Below are 26,053 nucleotides of genomic sequence, written 5' to 3'. Positions count from 1 at the left end.
TATGGTAAATGCTCATATGTTTTTACCAGTTGGACACACAATAAAAATATTTTTCATCCACCTGTCCACATGCCTTGAAATGTTAGTCTGAGCTGAGATGGGAGTCTTGGAAACTGGAGGACCTCTGTACCTTCTCCTCCAAAATCTGTAAACATGCTGTTTCCACTTGGAAGTCTTGATTTGCTTTCAGTGACTCTGAGAAGTCCTGTGGCTTGTGAAGAGCCTCTTGGCTTTCCTTTCACCTTGGTTGGAAGCCATGTGCCCAGGTGGAAAGACAGCAGTTCCCTACAGCCTTTCTCTTCTGGTTCTCTCAAGCCACTGTGGGCAGAGTCCAGCCAAAGCTGGCTACGCTTGGAAACCTCTCCTCACCCTTGTACCCTCCCCACACCCTGGGGAGACTTGCCTGTGGACAGCCCAGCCCTCACTGTTTCAGGTTTTAGGAAGAAACCCTCTCTTTTCTTAGGGCGATTTTCTTAGAGTTTGTCTTTCCTAAACCACCAAGATCTGAAAAGGCAGGATTAGGGTGTGGGCTTAGGAGAAAGGGGCCAGGAAGATGACAGGGTTGTGTTTTCATCCAAACTTTAGGAGGTCTCCAGTTCACCCATGGTCCAGCCCACCTCACCAGGACCACCCTAGGGTTTGAACCCAAAGCATTAGTTAGGAATAAAGAGTGGTTTTGTCGCCCAGGCTGGAGTGCAGTGGTGCAATCTCCACTCACTGTAAGCTCCACCTCCCGGGTTCACACCATGCTCCTGCCTCAGCCTCCCGTGTAGCCAGGACTACAGGCGCCTGCCACCACACCCGGCTAATTTTTTGTATTTTTAGTAGAGATGGGGTTTCACAGTGTTAGCCAGGATGGTCTCGATCTCCTGACCTCATGATCCACCCGTCTCGGCCTCTCAAAGTGCTGGAATTACAGGCATGAGCCACCGCGCCCGGCCGGTTTTGTCCTCTTACCTGTCTTCCCCGGGAACCCATGGGAAAGGTGGGCAGCTAGAAGGGGTCTGGAGACGGTCTGGTCAGGGCACCTCGTCCTACCAGTGCCTACCGTCTGAGCACTGCTCCGAAGGACTCGATTGCCCCTTGGAGCCTGCTCCTGCACATCTGCCTTTTGTGTAGCTGACCCATCTGTTGGTGCTTTTTCTTTCAGGAGGAGATGGGCATCTCCTGTGAGCTGCTGGAATTGGACTTCCTCAAATGCAGCGTGGGATTTCCTTTCATGAGGTCAAAGTCAAAGGTAAGGGACACAGACGGGACCGTTCCTCGGCAGCAGGCCCCCAGCCCTTCCCGCCAGCCACTGATTCCGCCACTGCCTCCCTGAGGTGAGGTGTCCTCCCACCCCCCTGCCTCCCATAGCAGCTGGGGCGGCCACTGAAGCCCTGCCACACTCCTGTCGCTGGCAGTGTACACCGGGGTATACTCCAGAGGGGCTGCGCCACGTGGTCTTTCTCTTTGATGCACATGATGTACCCCAAATGTGAAAGTGAAGGACACACCATGGCCTCTGCACTTTGGCAAGTGCCATTTAGTTGGGCTTCCTAAAATAATGTTTTTTCTGGGACTTTCTGTGCCTCTTTGAGTCCCCTAGGCAACACAGGAGAAGATGTGGTCTGTCAGCTCTAGTCCTGACTCTGTCACTCCCTTGGGTGCTCACAGTTTTCTGAAGAGACCTCTCAAAATTCCCAAAACACAAATACCTGTATCCCACTTTATTTTTAGAAAGAGTAAAGAAATTAAGTCACTTTGGTATTGGTGTGGAGACAGATTTTCTAAGTTCAAATAGTGTACTACAGAATCTTCAGACATTCTTGGAACATTCTAGTATGTGCCATCATTGTAAGGAGATACAAACATAGGTAAAAAGATTTGGTGGTTGGAGCCAAAACTAGAATCTAAAAGACCAAGTCTGCCTTTGGAAATGGACGCTGTTTTCCCTGCCATGATTTGAAGGAAATCTCATATTCCTTTGTCTACCTTTTTTCCCTTAAAAAAGTGAAAGCTGGCTGGGCGTGGTGGCTCATGCCTGTAATCCCAGCACTTTGGGAGGCTAAGGCAAGTGGATCACGAGGTCAGGAGATCAAGACCATCCTGGCTAACATAGTGAAACTCTATCTCTACTAAAAATACAAAAAATTTTCTGGGCATGGTGGCCACGCGCCTGTCGTCCTAGCTACTCAGGAGGCTGAGGCAGGAGAATCACTTGAACCTGGGAGGCAGAGGTTGCAATGAGCCAAGATCATGCCACTGCACTCCAGCCTGGGCGACAGAGCGAGACTCTGTCTCAAAAAAAAAAAAAAAAAAAAAGCGAAAGCTTCATCCTTTTGTCCTGCCTGGGTTGTACAATCAGATCATTTTAATCTCCAAGGCTCTTTGGTCCCAGTATCTAGTAGCTGTTTTGTAAACCAATGGTGAGAATGTTATGGTGAGGGAGAAGACTTGGTCATTTCTTAGCAAATCACTTGGACCCATAAAAGCCCCATTGAATGCACCTCGATTTTGGACTTTGCAGCCTTCAGAACTGTGAGAAATTAATGTTTAAACCACCCAGGCTAGGGTAATTTGTGATGGAATCCCAAACTGACTAGAGCAAAAAGGTAATAACTTTCTCACTTTAGGGTCAGTGTTGTTCAGTGCTGTGTTCATGTATCACTCAAGATAATCTCATGAACCACCTAAAATAATCTTGGTGTACCACTCCCAGTGTGAACATCCTGTGATTTGGGAAACAGTGCCCCAAACAAATGGTGTTCACCATATACATGTCAGGCACATGTGGGAATGTGGGAGGAACCCCTGGGTAGGAGTTATAGGACCAGGTTCTACCACAAACTGTGTGATCTTGGCAAAACCACAGTGACTCTTACGCCCATGACTCCTCGGATTTTTTTCTGCCTGTCTTCCTCATTCTGTCCACATTCACCCCAGGAGGAGGGAAGCCTCAATAAGTGACTGCCCTTGGAAAATGGATTACATGTGGCTGACAGAGTACAGGCCAAGTCCCATTAGACTCCAGGTAGGGTGAGGGTGGAGATAAAGAAGGACGACCCCAATCCATGGACACTATTGCCTCTGGTAATGTATGTGGCACCTCCACACACAAATTTAAATAAAATCTTTTGAGTAACAGATAATAGGCTTAATTGAAAAACTTGTGACAGTTTCCATTTCATTTTAAACTCCAGCCTATATCACATATCAGACCTAAGATGTGTGTTTCTCTCTCTAGTAGAGAGTTAACTTTTGTCAAATTTTTGTTTGTTTGCTTTTGAAAGGGAGTCTCTCTCTGTTGCCCAGGCTTGAGTGCAGTGGTGCAATCTTGGCTCACTGCAGCCTCCGCCTCCCGGGTTCAAGTGATTCTCCTGCCTCAGCTTCCCTAGTAGCTGAGATTACAGGTGCCCACCACCATGCCCAGCTAATTTTTTTTTTTTTTTGTATTTTTAGTAGAGACGGGGTTTCACCACGTTGGCCAGGCTGGTCTTGAACTCCTAAACTTAAGTGAACTCCACCTGCCTCGGCCTCCCAAAGTGCTGGAATTACAGGCATGAGCCACTGAGCCCAGCCAACATTTGTTAAAACCCTCAAAATCGTGATAGAGCCCACAGAAATGTGAACATTGGAATGTTGGTTGTTTTCCCAGCTGATAATGCCACCACTTTCCTCCCACATACAGATGCTGGGACCTGTACCAAGACTGACTAAACCTGGGTATTGGGGGCATGGGAGCAGAGGGTGATTCCCTGGAGAAAGCCCAACAAGTCACCTAGCAGAGATGGGGCTCCCCGTGTCTGCAGCCCAGCGTGCATTCCCATGTCCTTCCAACCCTGAGGGTCCTCAGGCTCCAGGCCACCTGCTAAGCTTCATGACTATACTTGGCTTACCTTGGATGGCCATATGTTTCTGTCTCTCACAGCCTGCCCAGTTTCTGACGTTCTGTTCTTCCAGGCCTCCATCCCTGATTTTAGCTTCTCACCCAATTCTTTTGCCTGTCATCTCACTTTGCTCTTTAGTGTGTTTAATTGAATTCAGGTCTCCTCCCAGTGCTAACTCTACACCAGGCAAGACCTTGCCTCTCCCTTCCTTCTTGTCCTCTTCCTGCCCTGTCTCTGTGCCTGCCCCCCACCCCACTGTAAGCTGACAAGTCCCACAGTAACAGAAATTTCTGTCTAGAAAGAGATGTCCGTGTTCACTGTAGATGATGGTCCATTGTAATGAACCAATGTCCATTGCTTTCAGGAAGCATTCAGTAGAATCCAGTGTTGCAAATGTTAGACCACTGCCTAGAATTCACCATAATGGAACCCAAAGGTTTAGACATTATATAAGTTGTAGGCTTTCAGAGTTTGATAAAATTTAAGAACCATTTTGTCCAACCTCCTCTTTTTATTGAAATGCAGAGACAGTATTTTAGCCAAGATCACACAATTTGTGGTAGAACCTGGTCTTATAACCCCTACCCAAGGGTTCCTCCCACATTCTCACACATGCCTGACATGTATATGATGAACACCATTTACTTAGGGCAGTGCCCCCCAAATCACAGGATGTTCACCACTAAGGGGTACACTCGATAATTTTAGATGGTTCATGAGATTATCCTGGGCAATACGTGGACACAGGACTGAACAACATTGACCCTAACAGTGACCCTTTTTGTCTTAGTCAGTTTAGTCATCTATAACAAATTACCCTGGGCTGGGTGGTTTAAACAATAGACATGTATTTCTCATAGTTCTTAAGGTTGAGAAGTTCAAGGTCAAGGTCCCAGCAGATTCAGTTCCTGGCGAGAGCTCTCTTCCTGATTTATAAATAACGCCTTCTCTATGTATGCCCATCTGGCTTTTCCTTGGTGTGTGTGCATGGAGAGAGAGAGAGATCTTTGTGTTCTCTTCTGAGTGCACTAATTCCATCATGAAGGCCTCACCCTCATGACCTCATCTAAACCTGATTACCTTCCAAAGACCCCACCTCCACATACCATCACATAGGGGGTTAGGCCTTCCACATATTAATTTGAGGAGTGGTGGGTGGGGGAGACACAAACATTCAGCTCACAAAACTTTTCAACAGTCTTTTAATCCTAGCCACGCAGATCAGGAGAACATTTCCAATCTTGCTAGCATATCTTTAACACTTCTCTATCACCAGCGAATCTCCCTTTTCAGCAAAGATGGAGTAGACCTTAGGCTCAAAGGCTTCCACAGGCAACAGAATTCAACGTTGCTCTGTTTTCACTGTATTCATTTTTACAGCTACCCTCTCTTTTTGGCAAGTGATCCTGGATTCCCATCTATGATAGTGATATAAATTGTTCTTTTAAAATAATCTTTAAACTAAAAGAGTAAGACAGTAATACTATGAAGCAAATATCCCAGGTGATGTAATTTGCAGATGTGGCAGAAATTGAAAAGATGGGATGTGAGTGAAACTTAGTAAGTCCCGGTTTAAGAGTGTAAATGCATCACTTCCTAAAGAGAGCCTCGGGGGCTGAACCAGGAGCAGCAGGTCTCTGGCCAGAGTATGTATCAGGCTTGGTTTTACTGTTAAGACTGTGCCTTTGGCCTGATAGTCAGAAAGCTATGCATAAAACATAAAGCTTATCATGCAAATGAGCTTCCAGAGTTCGTCAACTGCAGAAGATGGAAGAGAACAGTTTAAGTTTGGAATGCCTGCTGATGCCAGATACCACTTCCTTTTCCCCTAGTATGAATTCAGCGTGATCTTTGATACAAGCCACCTGTCTGGGGAAGAGGAAGTTCTCAGCTTCATTGTTACTGCTCAGAGGTAAGGGGGGTTTAAACACTTTTTTCAAAGATAAGAGATTTATGGGACCAGGAAAGGACGTGTCCTGGTTAAGCTTTGATGAATCCCAGGATGCTGAGGAGGAAGAAATGGTTACTCAGTGATAAAGCCTTGAGCCACTAAGTGGAATTGGATCTCTTGGGGATGGTGGTTGCCTAGTGCTGCTTGCATAGCCACCGCTGCAGACTGAGCTGAGAGGAACTGGGCATCAGCCACTCCAAGGTGATGATTCTACAGCTGAGGAGAGACAGGCCCATGGGGGTGAGGCTTTCGTCCAAGGTCAGTTCCCACTCACCTGTGTATTTCCCAGATCAGACAGATGTCCTCTGCAAATTGTCAGACTGGGCCCGCTGCTGCTTTTGGACATGGCGCTATATCCCTTGATGGAGTGGGCAGGGCACCTGCAGCCTGAGGGCCTGGCCTGTCCTGTTGACAGAGGTCCCAAGAGATGCTACTCAAGAGAGGGCTTAACCTGGAAGCCAAGTGGATGGATAGGAAAGGGGATCGTGGGCTGGCAGCTTCTCCCCTCAGGAGCATGTGCCTGCCCCTCTCCAGGATAGCCACAGGTGCCTGTGGGGGCCTCTGGGGAGTTACCAGATGCCTTCTCCAGGGCAGATCCACCATGCCTTGAAGCAGCATCTAGGTAGCACTTGGCTGGCGGCTCCAGTGGAGGGAGGGGCGTTCAGGTGGGTGAACAGAGAGACACAAGCTTTGATTGGGGTGATGATTGGACACCCAAGGCAACCTTTTCATTTTCACTTGGAAATGATCTTAAACTTAACAGAAGTGTTACAAGAATCGTGCAAGGAATTCCTATATACCCTTTACTGAGATTCACTCAGTGTTAACATTTTGTCTCATCTATTTTATCATCCTCTTTCTATATAATTTTTTTTCTTAGCCATGTGAAAGTTGCAGAAATCATGCTTCTTGATTCATAAATACTTCAGTGTGCATTCCCAAGAATGAGGCTGTTCTTTTAAGAAACTGTAATATAGTTATCACATTCAGGAAATTGAATATTGACACTATGCTATTAGCTAATCTGCAGTTTATGTTCTGATTATGCCAATTATTCCAATAATGTCTTTTTAGCCCCTTCTTTTTACTGGTCCACAAGACTTAGTTATTTTCTATTCACACTATTTTCAAGATCACGTAATTTACATTCACGTAAAACATGACCATGAGCTAATAGAAACTTATGCAAAGCATAGAGAGGGTAGATTTCATTCCCATTGCATAAAATCCAGAAGCGTTTCAGTCAGCAGGTAGCATTTAAACAGAGGAGTCTGTTTTCAGGCTGAAGCAACATGAACACGGCAGTGAGGCTGTCCATGGGGCAAGAAGCCCTGTTACACCTGTGTAGGTGTGGGCACGGGGTGTACTGGGGGTTTGTGCACCTTCTCAGAAGGATGGGGAACACACAAGCACAGTGGGAGGCAGGGCTGAAAGAGGAACCTGGGCTAGACCATGGGGGACAAAGGTCACCTAGAAAATCTGAACTATATCCTGATGGCACTGAGGAGCCAGTGAAAGTTTTTGAAAAGGGGAGTGGCACAGTGCAACAGCTTGACCCCAGAGCATGAGGCTGATGAATTTGATGAGGGGCAGCAGATGCCCATTCGAACCTGAAAATTCTCATTCTCTTGCCATTTCTTGGATCCACAGAACACTCGCCTTTGCTGGGCAGACCCATCAACGTACTCTCTTGGTCCTTCCACACCTGAGGCAGCCTGTGTGCCTGGAAAGGAATGTGACATGGAGGAGATTTCCCTTGTCAAAAAAGAAGACACTTCCTGCTTCCACCTCATTCAGGGCTAATCATAACAGTCAGAGAGGGCAGGGAGCCAGTATTGCAATTGTGAAAGGTTCATTTGTTAGAATAACATGTCCACACAGCAGCAGTGCTCCGGTTTGGGATGCATATTAGAATCGCCTGGGGAGCTTTCAAAAATATGGATGCCTGATCTACCCCCAGAGACCCTGACCCTTCCTCTGCCTGGGGTGAGACCTGGGCAATGGAGTGTTCAAAAGGGCTCACCAAATGATTCTAATGAGCAGCCAAGGCTAAGAACCACTGTTTATAATCCCTTACTCTGTTCTGGGCACATTTTCACTCAGCAAATATTTATTGTGTACCTTCTATTTACCAGGTTCAGTCCTAAATGCTGGGCACAGGAGAAAATGACAGTAACCTACTCAATTCAAGAACACCCCCCATGTACATTAACAGTGCTGCATAGCTTCAGGAAGCCCTAGGATCTGTAGCTTCGATAATATAAAAATTTCTAATTTCTCAAATCACAAATGTTAAGATGATGATGTTATCTTTTAAACACACACCAGAATATTTCAGACACTCATTTCTTTTCAGGCATTGGTGAAGATATGGTCTGACTGCCCCAGAGGGCACCCACACACAGCACTTGACTCCCTGCTATGATGGAAAGACCCTTAAAGCCTCTTATCTTGAAAACTACAGTTAAAATCTCAGTCGTTCCTTTCTTCCGTCACCACCCTTTGAAGGGCTCTTTGCCGGCTCGTAGATTTAGGGGGACATACCGTTGAGACTGAGCAGTTTCTCGAGACCTGTCCTCTCAGCAGCCACCAGCCTGGCTTTTGCAGACCACTGGAAAGTATCCCAGCTCATGAGCTTTTGGAATGACGGGAAGCCTTTTGATGTTTGGCGTCTTTATCTCAACTTTTCAACTTAGCTCATTCTGGAGCAGTCACACGATGACAGATGAGACGGTTGGGCCTCAGCCGGCCAAACAAAGGGCAGGGCAAGACCTGGCAGGATGCTGGGTGGGGGCGGGAGCAGGCCAGGATGGTGTCAACCCATCCACAGGGGAGTCGCCTTTGGCCTGCCCACAGCAGTGATCCCAAGGCTTTTATCACCCCTTGGGAAAGGAAGGACAAGGAAGTCAGGCTGTGTGGGCACCTGATCCTGCTGCTTTTGCAAACTGTGGCTGCCCATGAGGGACTGATGTCACCCCATGTAGGAAGACAGATGAGGAGCCAGGGCAGAGACTGTGGCCCTGTGGGGTCAGCGTCACACAGCACCATTGTTTCAGAACAATAGGAGGGAGAAGGAGAGGGGATGTGAGAGCTATTTAAGTGCTGTTGCCATTCAGCACTTGCTGGGTGAGAGAGGAAGGCAGTGGGGCAGGGCTTGGAGAGGGCAGAGAGAGGGCACAGAGCAGACAGGAACTCAGCAGATGTTCAGGGAACGGCATGGTGGGGAACAGTCAGGATGAGCTGAGCCCAGCCTCAGCAGGTCTGGGGGACTCTTGTTCTGCCCATGCAGGGTGAACTTGGGAACCAACTGTGAATGTAGGTTCAAGAACATGTACCCAAGAGCCACGCATTTTCCCAAGGAATAATGATCACAATTCCTATTAGAAATTTAGTAAGGTAATTAAGAGAAACTAGGTCTTCTCTCTCCTCCTCCTGTTCCTTCTCCTCCCTTCTTCTTTTGCCCCTCCTCCTTCTTGCCCCCAAATCTGGCATCAGGCGTGGGAGTCACAGCTGAGAGAGCCCGGGTTTCAAGTCTGACTGAGCTGATTGGAATCTCAGCTCTGATTTGCAGGGGGCTTTGGGCAGTTACCCAGCCTATCTGAGCTGCTCCTCACCCGTCAAAGGTGGGTGCTCCATCTCCCTCTGGGGTTGCTCTGAGGTCTCAGTAGGGCCATGCTGAGAAATGCCCGGCATAGTGCCTGGCACATAGTAGCCGCTTAACAGCATCAGTTCCCTCATGTTCACCTTTCCAAAATGATCTCACAAGAATCCCCCTTCTGTGCTTTCTCACCCAGAGTGGGAGGCCTTATGTGGATGCATATTAGAATCACCTGGGGAGCTTTAAAAAATATCGATGCCTGATCTACCCCCATAGACCTGCTATAGCCAAGGTCTATGGCGAGAGCTTCCATGATGTTTACGGTGGTCGGTTTGGTCAGGGCCTCTTTCCTGGGCTTGGCTGTCCATGGATGATGGGCAGTCCCTTCAGGTGAGACATAGCTGCTGAAGTCTAGCAACCCCTTCCTGGCTGAAGTGCCGTAACTTCATTGGTCCATTGTTCGTGGAACAGGCCTTATAGAAGTAGCACATACAATGGGTGCCATGCCCATAACCCCTCAGCCCTCACCCTTTCCAAACTATCCACAAACCGGGCAGATTCCAGCTCCCAGCACCAGCCACCCTTGCTGAGGCTTTCTCTGGCCAGAGCTCACTCACTTGCCTGACAGGCAGCTGCCAGGGGGTTCATTCTGCCCCGCCCCCGCCCCCAGCACAGCAGCAACTCCTCTCAGGAGTCAGTGGATAAAGGCCTGGCTCCCGTGCCCTCAGCTAGGAAGACTGACTCTGCCTCACAGAGTCCCCAGGAGACTGGGCGCTGGCTGCTGACAGCACGACCCTCCTGCATGGCTTGCCTTTATTGTCTTCTTTCCTTCGCTGTCGCCCTTCTCCACTCTCCACTCCTACTGGTGTTTCCTGGCGCCACCTCCCGAATAAACTACTTACAATCACGTCTTTGTGGGGAACATAGCCAAGACAATAGAGTGCCCTTGATAGATACGTACAGGGACCAGAAACAGACTGAGGACAATGAGGTGCCACCTGCCCTTGGAGAATGTAGAGATTCAGTTCTAAAGTGGAACAGAGAAAGCCCACTGCCAGATAGCTAGTGTTGGCCAGCATTCATTCATTCTCTTCTCCCTGCACAGTGGCAACATGGAGCGCTCTGAATCCCTGCATGACAACACCCTCGTGCTGATGGTGCCGCTGATGCACGAGGTGGACACGTCCATCACCGGGTGAGTAGCCTGGTCCTGGGTTGCCACAACACAGGGGTGCCCTCCGGTGGAACACTGTGCTTCTCATATTTGCATGTATAGCCAGCCAGGAGCCAGAGGCTGTGCCACCTCCACTTCCTCCCAGCCTTGAAAAGCAGGATGAAGCTTTAGCTGCAGTAACTCATACCCTCCTCCCTCCTTATTTTCTCCTCTGTCCCACCTACCCACCCACCTGTTAGATAACCTGAGAAGTTTGATGAGGAGTTTAAGCCCCATAATTTCTTTGAACTTTCCATATACCTTTATATGCATATATTCCCATCCACCCCAGTCCCTCCAGAATGCCGTATGGTAACAGGCAGCATGGATCCTGGGATTAAAATCTCAGCTGGAAGCTGCTGGGCCAGAGGTTACCACCACCAGATGTGTCTCCAGTCCTAGCTCACAGGAGGACTGCTTTCTGATTAGCTCCACAGTCAGCGCTGGCTTTGCTTGTTTCTGTTAACTCCCTCTGCAGAGCTAGAGGTGGCTCTTCAGGATGTCTATAATGGTCTGGAATGGGCAGGGAACCATCCCAATAGCCACACCGTCTATCTGGGTGAAGTCCACGGCCATTCAGTGCCGCTGGCATTGTTGGAAAGCAGGACCCTGGGCTGCAGTCTGTGGAGACCTGAAACAACCCAGGTCAGTTTTCAGCCAAAGCCCTGGCCTGGAAAAATGAGAACTCAGCTTCTTTCCAGCTTCAGAAAACAGAACGCATACCTCTTTCATAGTGGAAAAAAGATTTACACAATTAGTTTAGATCAGATGAGGACCCACTGAACCCTTGACCTAAATGCAAGCTGAACTTTCTGGAGGTTCACAGTTTCTCATTTTTCGGTTTTCAAGTGCTTGTGGGTCGTAGTCTTGACTAGCAGTGGAAATGTTGATCCCTTGCAGGGAGAGCCATCCCTGCACTAGCCCACACTGCTGGGAGCCAGTGGAATGAGTCTCCAAGCATTCCTGCTCCTGAGCTCTTGGCATTTTTGGTCATGTTTTTTAAACATGAGGCACTGGTGGAATATATTTGCAAATTAGCATATTTTTGCCTCTGTTCACAGCTCTATTTTTAACTGTATCATTTATTTACTTGTCTCATCAAAGGCACAGCAAGAATATACCCAGAACCAAGCCCTATCCTTGGGGACAAAGAGAAAACATTCTCCCCACCACCCCCAGACACTTGATCATGTAATCAGGCCTTAGAGGACCTTGCTGGGAGGTGTTAACAGCCCCTGATGAAGCCATCAGTTAAACAAATGAGTCAACCTCTGATCTCTCCAGGAATCTAAAACAGTTCTTGTCATTTGGTAATGCTGGGAACTCACTACCTTACTAAAATAATGCACTAAACGTTGAAAATGGATGAGTTGTTGTCTATTCGGACTTAGTCTCAAAAATCTTCCGTTGTTGTGTTTAGGTAAGTGAGTGGCCTCCAGCATCTAGAACTCAATATTTGTCTGGGAGTGTCAGTCTGAGCTTTGTTTCTTCTCAGGGATGTGTTCATATAAGCAACATTGAAAGCATTGCTGCAAATTGAGCTTGAATTCTTCTCACCTGTTATGTAGCCTTTGCAATCCAAGGGAAAATGCTGTAAATGAATGGACTCAGCTTTCAAATGCCTAACTTCTAGTCATCTTGGCAGGCTGACAAATTTAAGTTTTTTAAGTGAATTTGTCATAGAGTGGGGTTTAGGATGCCAAATATATAATTCATTTATATTTATTTTTTAAAAGCTTATGATCATCTTCTTCAACCTATAAAGCATTTTTTGAATGACAAAACAGAAAATGTATACTTTTATAATCCAGTTTTTAAAAAATCAAAGCCATGATAATCTTGTCATTTCAGAAAGGTAATCCCAGTGCATATTTCTCCATGCAGTTTATTGATGTAACCTAAGATGAGAAGACACTACTATTCATGCTTTATCAGAAAGCATAGCCTGGCTATGTCTGTTCATGGGAGAGAGAAGTAACAGACCCAGCAGGGAAGCACTGGGTACAAGACACTGGATTAAATGGAGACAAATGTGTGTTTCTCAGAATGGCAGTGATCACGGGTGCTTGACTGTGGGTGGGGATGACAGATTTCATGCTTTCCTCTTTCAGAATCATGTCTCCAACCTCCTTTGTATATGGTGAGTCCGTGGATGCAGCCAACTTCATTCAGCTGGATGACCTGGAGTGTCACTTTCAGCCCATCAATATCACCCTTCAGGTACCCACTCCTGGCAACCTCCTCTGTCCCTGGGGCTAAAGGAAGGGCACGTGGGATGTCTCTCCTACAGAGGGCTAGGCTCTTGTCAGGAGAGACCCTTCTGTGGTTGGCTCGTGTGGTGTATGTGTGATCTCTAACCACACACAGAATGAATCCCTTCCATGCCTGGTACTCTACGGTGCAGGCCCCTCTGCTTTTCAAGACTTGGAAGGAAAGGTCCACATTATGAACGCCAGTTTTCCCCAAGAAGTCCTTTGCGTGGTGGAGGCCTTAGCCAATGTCCTAGCCCAAATGGCCCCATGAGGACCTCTTTCTGTTCTCCATCATTCCCCACCTTCTGGGCAGGGCTGCCTCAGAGGATTTGGATTTGCTTTGTCCCTTCCTCCTGAGATTTTCTTGCCAACTTATCCAGGAGCCTCCTCCTCCCACAGGGGAACAGACTTTTGGAAGGGCAGTTTTGTGAGAGCAGAGCAGTGTGGGCCCCTGTGAGCCCCTCAGGAGGCACGCTGCTCCCTCACTGAGCCGTGGCTGGCTCACCCGGGCACACAGGCATCGTTTCCAGCAAGTCCACTTGGTGTAGACTGTGGACATCGTGAAGGACCCTGTTTCTTCTCTTAGTTGGGGGTCAGCAAACTTTTTCTGAAAAGAGCCATGGGGTAATTTAGGCTTTGTGGACCATTCGGCCTCTGCAGCATCTATTCAACCATACTTCTGTAGTGCAAAGGCAACCATAGATACCACAGAAACAAAACTTTAGTTCCTTATAGACAATGATTTTGATTTTCATATAATGTTCATGTCATGAAGTATAGGCCCAAACAAGAAAGGATGTGCTGAAGGTGCCAGAGCTGGGAGAAGCTGGGCTGGGGCCAAGACCTGGTGGCACTGGCTGGACCCTGTGTGGGTGAAGTGAAGGAGATGGGCCCAGCTCACCCATAGGACACTGCAGTCCATATCTCCTCACTCTCTGGTTCTACCTCCCAGAACTCTTCTCTGCCTCTTGCATCCTTCCCCATGGAGAGATGGTTTCCCACTCTGGCATTCACTGCTGTGGCTAAATAACAATTATTTTCTTTCCTTGTGGCCTCTCCTAGGTGGACTTAGGGAATGACAAATAATGACAGGGTGAGGGTCTAGAGAATGTGGCAGTAAAACATTTGTGGGCTCTGACAAACAATGGTCTTCCTCTCTCCAGAGTATTCTCCCAGCAACAGACCCCAAAACCATGATACATAACACATGTCCCCAACTCACAGAGGATGTGCCTTCTGACCAGCTAAGCCTCCGCTGTCACACCCCGCTCTTGATTTACAGGGGAGAAAGGGAAGGATGGGGTTAGAGCTTGCTTTTGAGACAGTACAGTGATTGCTGTGAACAGGACCTCTGCATTTCTGAATTGCTTCTCAGTGATTTTATTTTTCTCCTTTGCTTTTCATAATTGGGTATGAAATAGATAAAGACCAGATGGGTTTATTTCATTTTAGTTGTTTATACTCTTTCCTACTCTTGTAGTTTTAGGGGTATCTTGCAATTAAAGATGCAGTTCAGAAAATTACTTAGAAGGGTTCAAGTAATACAGACCATGTAATGAAGAGGGTATGAGTGTTGAAAGAAGGAAAAGAAGAACAGGGGTTGCACAGAAGATACCAAATGTTCTTGTCACCCTCTGGGAAAAAAAAGAAAGAAAGAAATCTGAGAGTATGCAGTTTATCCTTCCAGTTGTTTCTCTGAAGGTGATTTTTACAGGGAGCTTAAAGTTTGGTATTCAGGCAAATAGTTTTCTTCACATCTGACCTGAAATAGGACTCAGGCTAGAGAATCCAGCCCTGGGGAATGAGTGATTGGCATGTCCCTTAGATAAACTCCTCCATGATCCATTGCCTGAGGAAGTGCACAGCATTCAATCCAGGGTTGAGAGGCTTGGGTCTTGAAAGATTGATAGTGTGTGCCTTTGATTAGAAGGAGATCCTTCTGTGTTAGCAAATCCCACTTTTTCCTTGAGAGTTGTCTGACTACTTATTTATTGGTATAATGGTTGTTATTGTGGTTGTCCTGCAGGAAGGTCACTAACCAGGTTGGCAATGACCAGAAGGTGAAAATACTGTGGGAGGCGGCCAGAAATATGGAGAAAATGTTTCTGTATTTCCTTATTCCAGTAATATTGTTCCTGAAGGAGAACATAAGACTTTCCATATGAACAGATTTTCTGTGCTTTTAAAATCAGTTATTCAACAAGGTACATAATTGTTTAAAGGCTCCACTGCCATTGCACACAGGAAAAAGGCAGAAATACTAGTCTTGGGCCTGCTTTCTACATTTCATCACAGTTTTTAAACAGAGACACATTAATTCGTCGACAATTGAGAGGCTTTTTTTGGCATCAAAATTTAAAGCATTTCCCCACCTGAAAACAATGGCCAAAATAATGTGGATATTGCACATGAACATTTTCAGAGAATCCAATATAAAGACATTTGTTAAAAATAAAGATGGTGATACAAGCTCTCCTGTCCTCCTGGCTCTGATGAGTGAAATAGTATAAATCAGCATCTTTTCTTCATTGCTTACCCCCATTCATGCTTGAATTGGGATTTCCCAGCCATGCCAGGAGGTTTCTTTTTAATTCTGTGCACTCATGTTTCATTTCAAGTTAGTTATTTCAGCTATGGTCAGATATTCCTTCCTCTTCTATGTCTTCAGGTTGTTTTGTTGAATATTGTTCATTTTTGAATCAGGAGTTGGCAACAACCACTCTTCTGCTCTATCAGTTTTTATCTATTTATTCTTTGAAGCAGAACCAACTATTGCAGAAAACCAAAGACACAGTTTTCTAGGGAAGAGCTGCCTGGAGCTAGATCTTCATACATCCTGTCATGTGTGAAGACCTGGTAAGATTTCTGGCTTTTTGTTGGCTCTGCCCTTCTGACCTCAACTTCAGAGTTGCAGCTTCCCTGGATTCTCTCTCTAGGCCCCAGGCCACCAAGCAGCATGTCATTCCTTCCTCTCTCCTACTCATCCTTTTTAAGCATTTAGTTTTAAATTGACAAATAAAACTTATATCTTTTAGTCATCTTTTTAAAAATAACATCTTTATTGAGATGTGATTACATGCCTTAAAGTTCGCCCATTTAAAGCATACAATTCAATTATTTTAATATGTTTACACAATTGTGAAACCATCATCATCATCTAGTTGTAAAATATTTTTAAAATTTTTTCATTTTAATTTTTGTGGGTATATGGTAGGTGTATATATTTATGGGGTACATGAGATGTTTTGATACAGGCATGCAGTGCATAATCATCATGTAAAATGGGGGTATCCATCCCTTCAAGAAATCCTTTGTGTTTCAAACAATCCAATTATACTCTCTTAGTTACTTTAAAATGTACTATTAAATTATTATTGATTATAGTCACCATATTGTGCTATCAAATACCAGGTCTTATTCTTTCAATTTTTTAATCCATTAACCATCCCCACCTCCCCCCACCACAGCCATCCCCCTAATACCCTTCCTAGCCTCTGGTTAGCATCCCTCTGCTCTCTATCTCCAGGAGTTCAATTGTTTTGGTTTTGAGTTCAATTGTTGGAGTTCAGTTTTGTTTGATTTTCACAAATAAGAACATGTGATGTTTGTCTTTCTATTCCTGGCTTGTTTCTTTCCTTTTTTTTTTTTTTTTTTTTTTGAAACAGTGTCTCACTGTCACTCAGGCTACTGGGGTACAGTGGTGTAGTCTCGGCTCATTGCAGCCTCAACCTCCTGGGCTCAAGCAATCCTCCCACCTCAGCCTCCTGAGTAGCTGGGACTAAAAGGACACACCACCACACCTGGCTAATGTTTTAGATATGGGGTTTCGCCACGTTGCCCAGCTGGTCTCGAACTCCTGGCCTCAAGCAATCTGCCTGCCTCAGCCTCCCAAGGCGAATTTCACTTAGCATAATGACCTCCAGTTCCATCCTTGTTGTTGCAAAATTTTAGAACATTTTGATCCCCCCCCAAAAGAAATTCCAGCCTTTTGAACAGAACCACCATCTTCCAGTAATTCGCCAAAATGTCGCACACAAAGGGAAAGAGGAGAGGCACCTGATATATATTCTCTAGGCTTTTTAGAAAACATGGAGTTGTTTCTTTGGCCGCGTATATGCGAATCTATAAGGTGATACTGTAGACATTAAGGGAATGGGTGCTGTTCAAAAAGGAATGCTCTGCAAGTATTACCATGGCTAAACTGAAAGAGTCTACAGTGTTACCCAGCATACTGTTGGCATTGTTGTAAACACAAGTTAAGGGCAAGATTCTTGCCAAGAGAATTAATGTGCATATTGAGCACATTAAGCACTCTAAGAGCCAAGATCGCTTCCTGAAATGCGTGAAGGAAAATGATCAGAAAAAGAAGGAAGCTGGCCGGGCACAGTAGCTCACGTCTGTAATCCCATCACTTTGGGAGGCCTATGCAGGCGGATCACCTGAGGTCAGGAGTTCAAGACCAACCTGGCCAACATGGTGAAACCCCATCCCTACTAAAATACAAAAATTAGCCGGGCATGGTAGCAGGCGCCTATAATCCCAGCTACTCAGGAGGCTGAGGCACGGAGAATTGCCTGAACCTAGGAGGCAGAAGTTGCAGTGAACCAAGATCAGGCCACTGCAGTCCAGCCTGGGCAACAGAGCAAGACTCTGTCTTGGAAAAAAAAAAAAAGAAGGAAGCCAAAGAGAAAGATACCTTGGTCCAACTGAAGCGCAAGCCTGCACCACCCAGAGAAGCACACTTTGTGAGAACCAATGGAAAGGAGCCTGAACTGCTGGAACCTATTCCCTATGAATTCATGGCATAATAGGTGTTAAAAAAATGAAAGACCTGTGGACTGTAAAAAAAAGAAGAAGAAGAAGAAGAAGAAAAAGAAATTCCAAACCCATTGACATAGCTTCTTGTATTAATTTCCTGTTGCTGCTATAAAAAAATACTACAATATTTGTGGCTTAAAACAACACAAATTTATTATCTTATAGTTCTGAAGAAAAGTCCAAAATGGGCCTTGCCAGGCCCAAAAGTGTTGGGGCCAGTGTTCTTGCCAGAAGCACCAGGGGAAAATCTACTTCATGCCTTTTCCAGCCTCTAAGGGCTGCCTGCATTCTTTGGCTCATGGCCCCCTTCCATCTTCAAAGCCAGCAATGGCTGGTCAAGTCTTAGGATCTCTTTCTGATCTGACTTCTGCCTCTTCTCTATATAATGACCCTTGTGAGTACAATGTGCTCACCTGGATAATCCAAGATAACCTCTTTATTTTAAGGTCACCTGATTAGCAACCTTAATTCCCCCTGGCCACATAACATTCACAGGTTCCACAGATGAGAACATGGACATCTTTGGGGGGCGCTGTCATTGCTGTCTGTCCTACTCCCTATTCTTCCTGCTCCCCAGTCCTAGGCAACCACTAATCTACTTTCTGTCTCTAGAGATCTACTCACCTTTTTTATTCCTCTGCATATTCTGTTTCTTCCTCAAGTTTCGTGTTCAGCTTTTTTCTCCCTCTTTGCTCTTTTTGGTCTCTATGACCTCCATCTTTTTCCTCATCTCTCAGGAAATGATTGACTTCTGAAGACAGAAAATGGAGAAATGCTAGTTAAGACAAGAGAGACAAAGCTTTATAGAACCAAATGCTGAGACAGAGGGGAGACAGAAGAGAGGTGCAGTTGTGCAAGGGATGAGCTGCAGATTGCCTGGAAACCAAATCAGCTGGCTAGTGTAGTAAAAACAGCTCTCTCTGTATATTCAATCACTTGGTTTTGGGATGACCCACTTGGTCTTTAAGGGCCTCAGTTACCTCAAACTGGCAAAGGAAAGAGGTTGGACCAGATCAGTGTGTCTCAAGGGGTGGTTCCTGGACCAGCAACATCAGCATCTCCTGGGACCATGTTATAAATGTGAATCTGCCAGCCCCACCCTAGACCTACTGAGTCAGAAACTGTGGGCATGACCCCCACTCCATACCCCCTGCAACCAATGTGTGTTTTAACAAGTCCCTCAGATGATTCTGATGTTATGCTAATGTTTGAGAACCACTGGACTAGATTATGATGTCTGAGTTTTCACCAAGTGTAATAGTCTATGAGTAAATTCCTATGCGTGTAAAAAGAAAAATAACTTTTAGCAGGAAGAAGACAGTAAAATGTTGAAAGGGAATATGGTAATTTCAAAGTTTGGGATTTTTAGATACATATTAGAAGTGTTTCTATTTTGTTGAAATTTCCTGTCTGAAATTTTCAGTAGTTCACTTTACTTCAAGTCGTGACCTTCTAGATCCGAACCTTAGAGTTTCTGTATGTGATTTCAGAGAATCTTAGAATGTATATTGCATGACAGGAAATGGAGGTCTGCTGTTTTCCACTGAGACTTGCTGTGTGTGTTCCACACCCACAGGTCTACAACACTGGCCCGAGCACCCTTCCAGGGTCATCTGTCAGCATCTCTTTCCCTAATCGACTCTCATCTGGTGGTGCAGAGATATTTCACGTCCAGGAAATGGTGGTGAGTTCTCCATTTGTTTTCACTATTGCTTTCAGCTTTGAGCCAGCCCATTTAAATTTTGTATTCCACCCTACCCTGACATCCACCCCGAAGGCTCAGAAAATTTAACCCATTCTATCCTTTGGAGACGTATCTGGAGAGGCCAGGGGACGTGTGATACCTGAATTTCTACATTGAGACTGTTTGGTTAATGCCATAAGAAGACCTCTTTGGGGGCGGGGAAGGGTTGATTACGAACCATCTCCTGGGATGGACTTTGCTGGCTCTGGGAACCCCCAGCAGCTGTCTGCTGTTGCATATGTCTGAATGCACTTTGCTGAGTGCATTTTGCACAGGGAAAATGCCTTCAGTCCATGTTGAGAAGCTCGTGAAAGCATTGCTCTCTATAGAGGCACGTGGAGGACATTCAGCCAAAGGGACAGTTTCTCCATAGATAGCTTGAAAATCGGGGCAGCAAGGCCCATAGCAGGTGACACATCTGAGCCCAGAGTTGAAGAGGACACAGCCCACAGGGTGGAGGTTCAGAAAATATTGTGTGATGGTGACAATAGTTTCTGGCATTGCTGCCCTCTAGGTCATGTGGGCTGAAAACCAGATGCATGTGAATGTTGAATGTGGAACAGGTCAATCCTCCCGAGATGCCGACTCAGTTGTTAATATGCCTCATGATGTTCCATTCCGGTTCCACAGCATCCCCTTGTCTGTGGGCTCTGCTGACCCAGCAGAAGAAGCCGCCAGTGTTATGTACCTATGATGTACTGTGGTTGGAACTCAGCATGAGGTGAACAAACCACACAGGCTCCTGGCTACCCTCTTAAATATTATTAGCCATACTGACCACGCCACCGTTTCCCCAGCAGCTAGGAGTGTTCTCTTCCTCAAGCATGCTTTCTGAGTTGTTCACATGAACATCTGCAGTGTTGCAGAGGGACTTTTTTTTCCTATGGGCAAAATCATCTATTGACCAAAGCAAGACATTTAAGTCACTCAGATTCTGAAGGTACCCCAAAACCAAGGAGACCCCTTTCCCTCTTAACTGATCATCGAGTCAAGGAAAAGCCACTGGAAGGGATTTTGGCTTACACTAACAAATAGCTGACTTGCATGGAAGGCATTAGAAGTGGTTTCCTGAAGACCTGGAGAACTGCCTGGCTATCGGTCTGGCTGAGTGGACCCTCAGATACCTAAGTGGTGTCAGCTGTCTGCACTCTGTTCTTTGGGCCTGAGAAACAAATCCTTTGGATTTTCAAAACTATATTTAGAATTTTCATAAAGTCTGTAACAGAATTCCTAGGATGGCCAAGTCTCCATCTGGATAGCCCAGCCTGTGATCAAAGGCTGTGGGCATCTTCATGGTATGGAAAGGTAAATTCACTGGCACATCTCACTAAGCAAGTAGGAAAGCTCTCTGTGTTCTTATAAACGATCACCACTGAGTCCAGAATGACAACAAGAGTAGAAACATAAAAGCAAGTGCATGAGGTGCTGTAGTGAAGAGGCAAGAGTCCCCAGATACTTGTTTTTCAGTATCTGGGGCTGGCACACCCTCTGCCTTCAAGCCCTCAGCGAGGGCCTCCTGTGGCTCCTGCCCTTGCTCAGCAGGGCCTGAGAATGCTCACTGGGTCAGGTGTGACTCAGAGCTCGTGATAGTTTCCACTTTGGCCTTCTGGGACTTTGAATGGAGCAGGGCTTTCATTCTGGGGATTTGGGTGGCTTGGTGCAAGTGAAATTCAGTCCTATTAGGAGAAACCAGCACTCATTCTCTGTACTGCAGTAGGAGGTGACCCTTTGGCCTGGTGGCATTCCCTCCCCACCCCCACTCTCAGCCACCACCACTCCCCAGCCTCCAACAGGCTACCGAACAGCTGGGCACCAGCTGGACATATTAAGCTGACTGAAGCAGAAACAGATTATAGGCATGGAGGGAAGGCTCATCTGTCATTCCTTTCCACACCCTTGGGACCCTTATATTGTTTCTCCCTCTTTAACAGTGCCCTTGGTGTCTGTATTGCCTGTGATTATCATCCATAGAGCATACTGAGGGTAGGCTTACTGGCCCTGTGGGCTCTGGGCTGTCACCCTACCTATGGACCCACGTGTGGCACAGTTTTTTGACTGTTGGTTCAGAATTCATTTAGAAGTCTTGGGCTGCTTCTGGGGTCCCTGGGCAGGACCAACCTGCCTCTAGCTTTCATCAGAGAGTCTTTTGTGTTTGCCCAAAGGATTTCTTGAGGTCCAGCTGTCTGTAAGTGGAGAGTGTCTGGCTTATATATGCGAGGTTTTTATGGGGAGCCTAATGAAGTGTAACCACTCCAAACTCCTAGCCTTGGCTCGTGATCTTCTTTCCTTGTAGCAAATGTCTCTGAGCCCCTCTGCTGTGCTTGTATTTAACTTAAAAACAGAGCCACAGTGGTGGCCTGAGGAAAGACTATCAATTTCCACTGCTTCCCACCCACTGGGGTTGTGTGGACCCTACTCTGACTTCCCACAGCACAGAAAAAAAAGGAAACAGATCACTGTGGACCTAGTGTCTGTCCATCAGGAAGCCAGATTGTAATGATCATGAAAATAATAGAGGGGAAGAGTGACAGACCTTTCTAGTTTATCTAAAATAGCAAAATTACCAATAACAAATCATTCTTGATTTGTTCACAAACACTGACTCAGCAAGCACCTATTACATGCCAGGCTCCAAGAAGAGGAATAAGTCCCACATCTGCCCCAGAACTTACTGTCTTGCAGGAAACAGATACATAAAATACCATTGTAATACCATATAACAAATGCAATAACGGAGGCATGCCCAGGCCCAAGGATGCTACAAAGGTTCAGTGCTTCACAAAGGAAGCTCTTCAAGTCAGGGCTTAGAGGATGTGGAGTTCACCAAGAGAACAGGTGAAGAGGAAAACATTCCAGATAGAGGAACAGTCACCATGTGTGAGTGTATGATGAGTATCTGCTGTGTTGGGAGCTACACCTAGTTCTCCATTCTGTTTGCCTCGCTCTTATACAAATATGCAAGAGTAGGTACTCTGTGTGCTTTCTGCAGATGTACAGCAGATAGATATTTTGGCAGAATGACAGAGAGTACTAAACCACAGTCATTTCCTCTGACAGTTTGTAAATTAATCACTCCTCTTGGGTACATTGTGTGTGTGCTGTAGACCTGAACCTTCCTATCTGCTGACTTAGGCATGGAGAAGGCCAAGCTCCCTGTTTGATACTAGAGTCTAACTATATGTCATGGACATTGTCAGCAAACCACCCTTGGCCTGCTGCAATGACCAGTAGCTATTGACCTCCCTAGCTTACTTTTTTCCTTCTATTGGACAGTCATTCTAAAAAACTCACCTGATTTCCAGGAATAAAATAGAGTGAGCCAGACAGCTTGTGGGAGGCAGGCTGTGGCCACTTGCTCCTTAGAGATTTCGTTTTGAAGTGAAGATATATCTTCTTCTCAGTTTTTCAGAACTGACTTGAAAAATTGAACCGCTTCACTTTATTGCCATTCTTTTGCAGAGGCAAGCCATGTAGCATAACCCCTGAGCGCAGGTCTAAGATTGCATCAAGATAATACATCTGTCACAAGCTTCATGGCTCATGAAGGGAAGAGGGTAGTAGTCTTTCCAAAGTTAAGTTTGACTCACAATGCCTGAAAGTTCAAGGGAAGAGATGGGAGCTTTATCTCACACTGCAAGCTTCACTTGATGGAGCTAAAACCCGGTATCTGTGAGCGGCTTTCTCACACTGGAGGAGAAGGCTTTGGGATTTGGCTCTTGTTAATATGCAAAAGGGAAAAGTCAGAAATGATAGCTAACAGGGAGTGAAGGGCTAGAACTTTTATTCCAGGTGAAAGTACTGGGTTTTTCAAAGAACTCTAGTGTTAGTCTAGAAGAGGTATAAAATAAATGTCATACCATTCTTTCCTCCTCCTGTAAAACCAATTGAAAATATTGGCCTCTCTGGCTTGTTCTGTTCTTGCTATGGGGCAGTGATTCTAAAGAACTGACCTCATTTCCAGGAGGTAAAATTGTAGAGATGAATGATAATTTTCTAAGGGGTTACATCAATGTCTTTGCCATAGGGTACCATTAGGATATTGATTTCAATATGACATGAATACCAGCATCTGTTAGAATATTCCAGGTCGGTGCCAGGACTCATATTTTAGTAAACTATAAAACCGTCCCTCCCCATGCACGTACACTAGACAGGGCTACCCAGGATGTACGATGGGTATCCCACAATGAGTCAGTTGATGTGGGAACTTCAATTAATTTATAGTGGGGCTGTTCATATCCCTATGAAGAAAATATGCACCTGATATGTCATTGACCGTAACAGGAGCTTAAAATTAGACATAAATAGAGGAATGAATTGCTTTCCCCAAGGATGACCTGGAGGAGCTTCCTAAGTTGGGGCCATCAAATCAGTCAATATAATCCAAGGCTAAAGAGGGAAGAAAGTACTCCTGAATAACTGACCCCCCTCAAAAAATGAATACCATTTATTGCTGTCCCAAGGCTTTAATAGCCTTTTTCATGTGCTGTCAAATTTAATCCTTATGGCAGGTAAGGTCATTATCCCAAGTTGAGGAACCAAGCCTCAAAGATTTGCCCAACCTGACACAGCTGCTAAAAAATAGAGCTGGGTTTGTAACCAGGTCTGTCTGACTCCAAGGTTCATGTGCTTCCCATTGTGCTGAATTGCACACTGCTCCTGAAAATGCTGCCCACTACCTAATCACCAGAAGCAGGCTCAGTCGATAGGACAGACAGATGATGAGTAGACCTCCAAGAATCACCCACCAGAGGAGGAGCATCAACCAGGGTGGAGAGGCAGCAACTGCAATCAAAACAACCAATACCAGAGGGTGCAGTAACAAGGCCAAGAGAAGGCTTCTCAATAAGCAAGACTGATGTCTTCAGAGCAATGCAAAAAGACAGTGTTTCCATGAAACAGAATAAACTGGAGATTTGTAAATTCAAAATTTTGATCATTCAAATGAAACCTCAGTATGAGCCATATAGTAGAATAAATATAAAAGAATAAAGTAATGGGTTAGAAACTTGGATTTTCTGGGAATGTATTGCAAGAAGAACAAAAAAGCCAGTTAAACTTATTCCTTTTCTAAATAGCAATCTGGAATGAAAATATCAGATGATCATAATATAAGAGTTAGAAGTCAAGAGAGATGGAAATGAAAGCAAGTCAAGATTCTTGTCTTGGTGGGACAAGTTTATGTACCAGTTAACTCAAGGCTTTTATAAAATAAATATTTAAATATGTAAAATTTTAAGGGCAACAAAAAACAATTGAAGACATCCAAACCACTAAAGAAGAAGAATTTAAAACATAATAAAATTCAAAACAATCCAAAAGGAAAGAATTTATGAAGAAAAAAAATATGTATAATAAGATGGAAGTAATTAACCTAATATTCAATAATCAAAATAATAATGAATGGATTAAATGCCCTAGTGAAAGACACTCTCAGATTAGAATTTTAAAAATCCAAGCACCAAATAACTTGTAAGAAATACACCTTCGAAGTTACCCAGAATGTAAGGCATTCAAAAAAAAAAAAAAGGGCAAATGTGCAAATGTTAACCCAAAGAAATCAAGTATAGCAATATTAACAGCAAATGAAGTATAATTAAAGCCCAAAACCCACAAACATTAAACAGGGCAAAAGAAAATATATTTCAGAGTGTTAAAGATTTAGTCCACTAAGAATTTGTAACATAAATGAAATTTTATGTAACCAACGACATAGCTTTAAACATAGAAAGACACAGAAACACCAAAAGAAACCGACACATTCACAGTCATTGCAAGAAAATTTATTGCTTTCCCCTCAAAAATCATCACACAAGTAGGAGTAAAATAATGAGTATTTGAATAATGCAACTAGAGTTGTGATCATTTATATAGAGACCAAGACGGAATGAGTCAGAATGTCTGATTTTCATTACTACTCCCTTGTTTACCAGCTATGACAACCTTGAGGAAGTTACCTAAACTCCCCAATCTTATTTTCCTCGTCTGTAAAATGAGCTAATAGTAGTGCCTATCTCACATTGTAAGGACTGAAGAAACGGATTTATATGGAGTAATTAACAGAGATCCTAACAGAAAGGAATGCACATTCTTTTCAGATGTGAACATTTACAAATTATTCAATGTACAACAACACAAAAATAAGTATCAATAGAATTCTAAAAGTCAAAGCAATAGAAGCCACAGTCTCTGACCACAATGCAATAAACTTGGAAGCTAAAAACAAAAGGTTAGGCAAGCAAACAACCGAAAACAAATCCACTTGGGAAGTTTTAAACACCATTTAAATGAAATTTTTAGATAAAAAAGAAATCAAAGTTGAAGGGACAAACAAATTAGAAGTGAATGACAGTGAACAGTTGTTCATGTCAAAACCAATGGGATTTAGCCAAACCAGCACAGAGGAAAATGCCACTACTTACCTCTGGAAAACAGGGGAGACTGAAAATAAGTGAACTAAATTGACAACATAAAAGCTAGACAAGGGACAATGAAATAAACCCAACTCGAAGAACGTAAATTGAAGGTATTATTAAAGACAAAGCAGGGCTTCCCGGGGGTGGAGCAAGATGGCCGAATAGGAACAGCTCCAGTCTCCAACTCCCAGT

General features: G+C 45.0%; 1 protein-coding gene across 1 annotated transcript in view; it reads left to right on the top strand.

The window, feature by feature from the left end:
* Positions 1–1,154: 1,154 nt before the first annotated feature.
* The window catches only part of LOC108521712 (integrin alpha-9), a 100,805-nt gene continuing 75,906 nt past the window's right edge, over positions 1,155–26,053 (top strand). Inside the window, exons 1-5 of the mRNA XM_017861678.1 lie at positions 1,155–1,237; positions 5,702–5,781; positions 10,524–10,613; positions 12,743–12,851; positions 19,278–19,385. Of these exons, the coding sequence (XP_017717167.1) occupies positions 1,157–1,237; positions 5,702–5,781; positions 10,524–10,613; positions 12,743–12,851; positions 19,278–19,385 (468 nt within the window). The 5' untranslated portion in view covers positions 1,155–1,156. The remainder of the gene's footprint in view (positions 1,238–5,701; positions 5,782–10,523; positions 10,614–12,742; positions 12,852–19,277; positions 19,386–26,053) is intronic.

The sequence above is a fragment of the Rhinopithecus bieti genome, unplaced genomic scaffold (genome assembly GCF_001698545.2).
Source record: "Rhinopithecus bieti isolate Rb0 unplaced genomic scaffold, ASM169854v2 scaffold_62513, whole genome shotgun sequence".
Classification (NCBI taxonomy): domain Eukaryota; kingdom Metazoa; phylum Chordata; class Mammalia; order Primates; family Cercopithecidae; genus Rhinopithecus; species Rhinopithecus bieti.
This window is presented reverse-complemented; position numbering and strand designations above follow the sequence as displayed.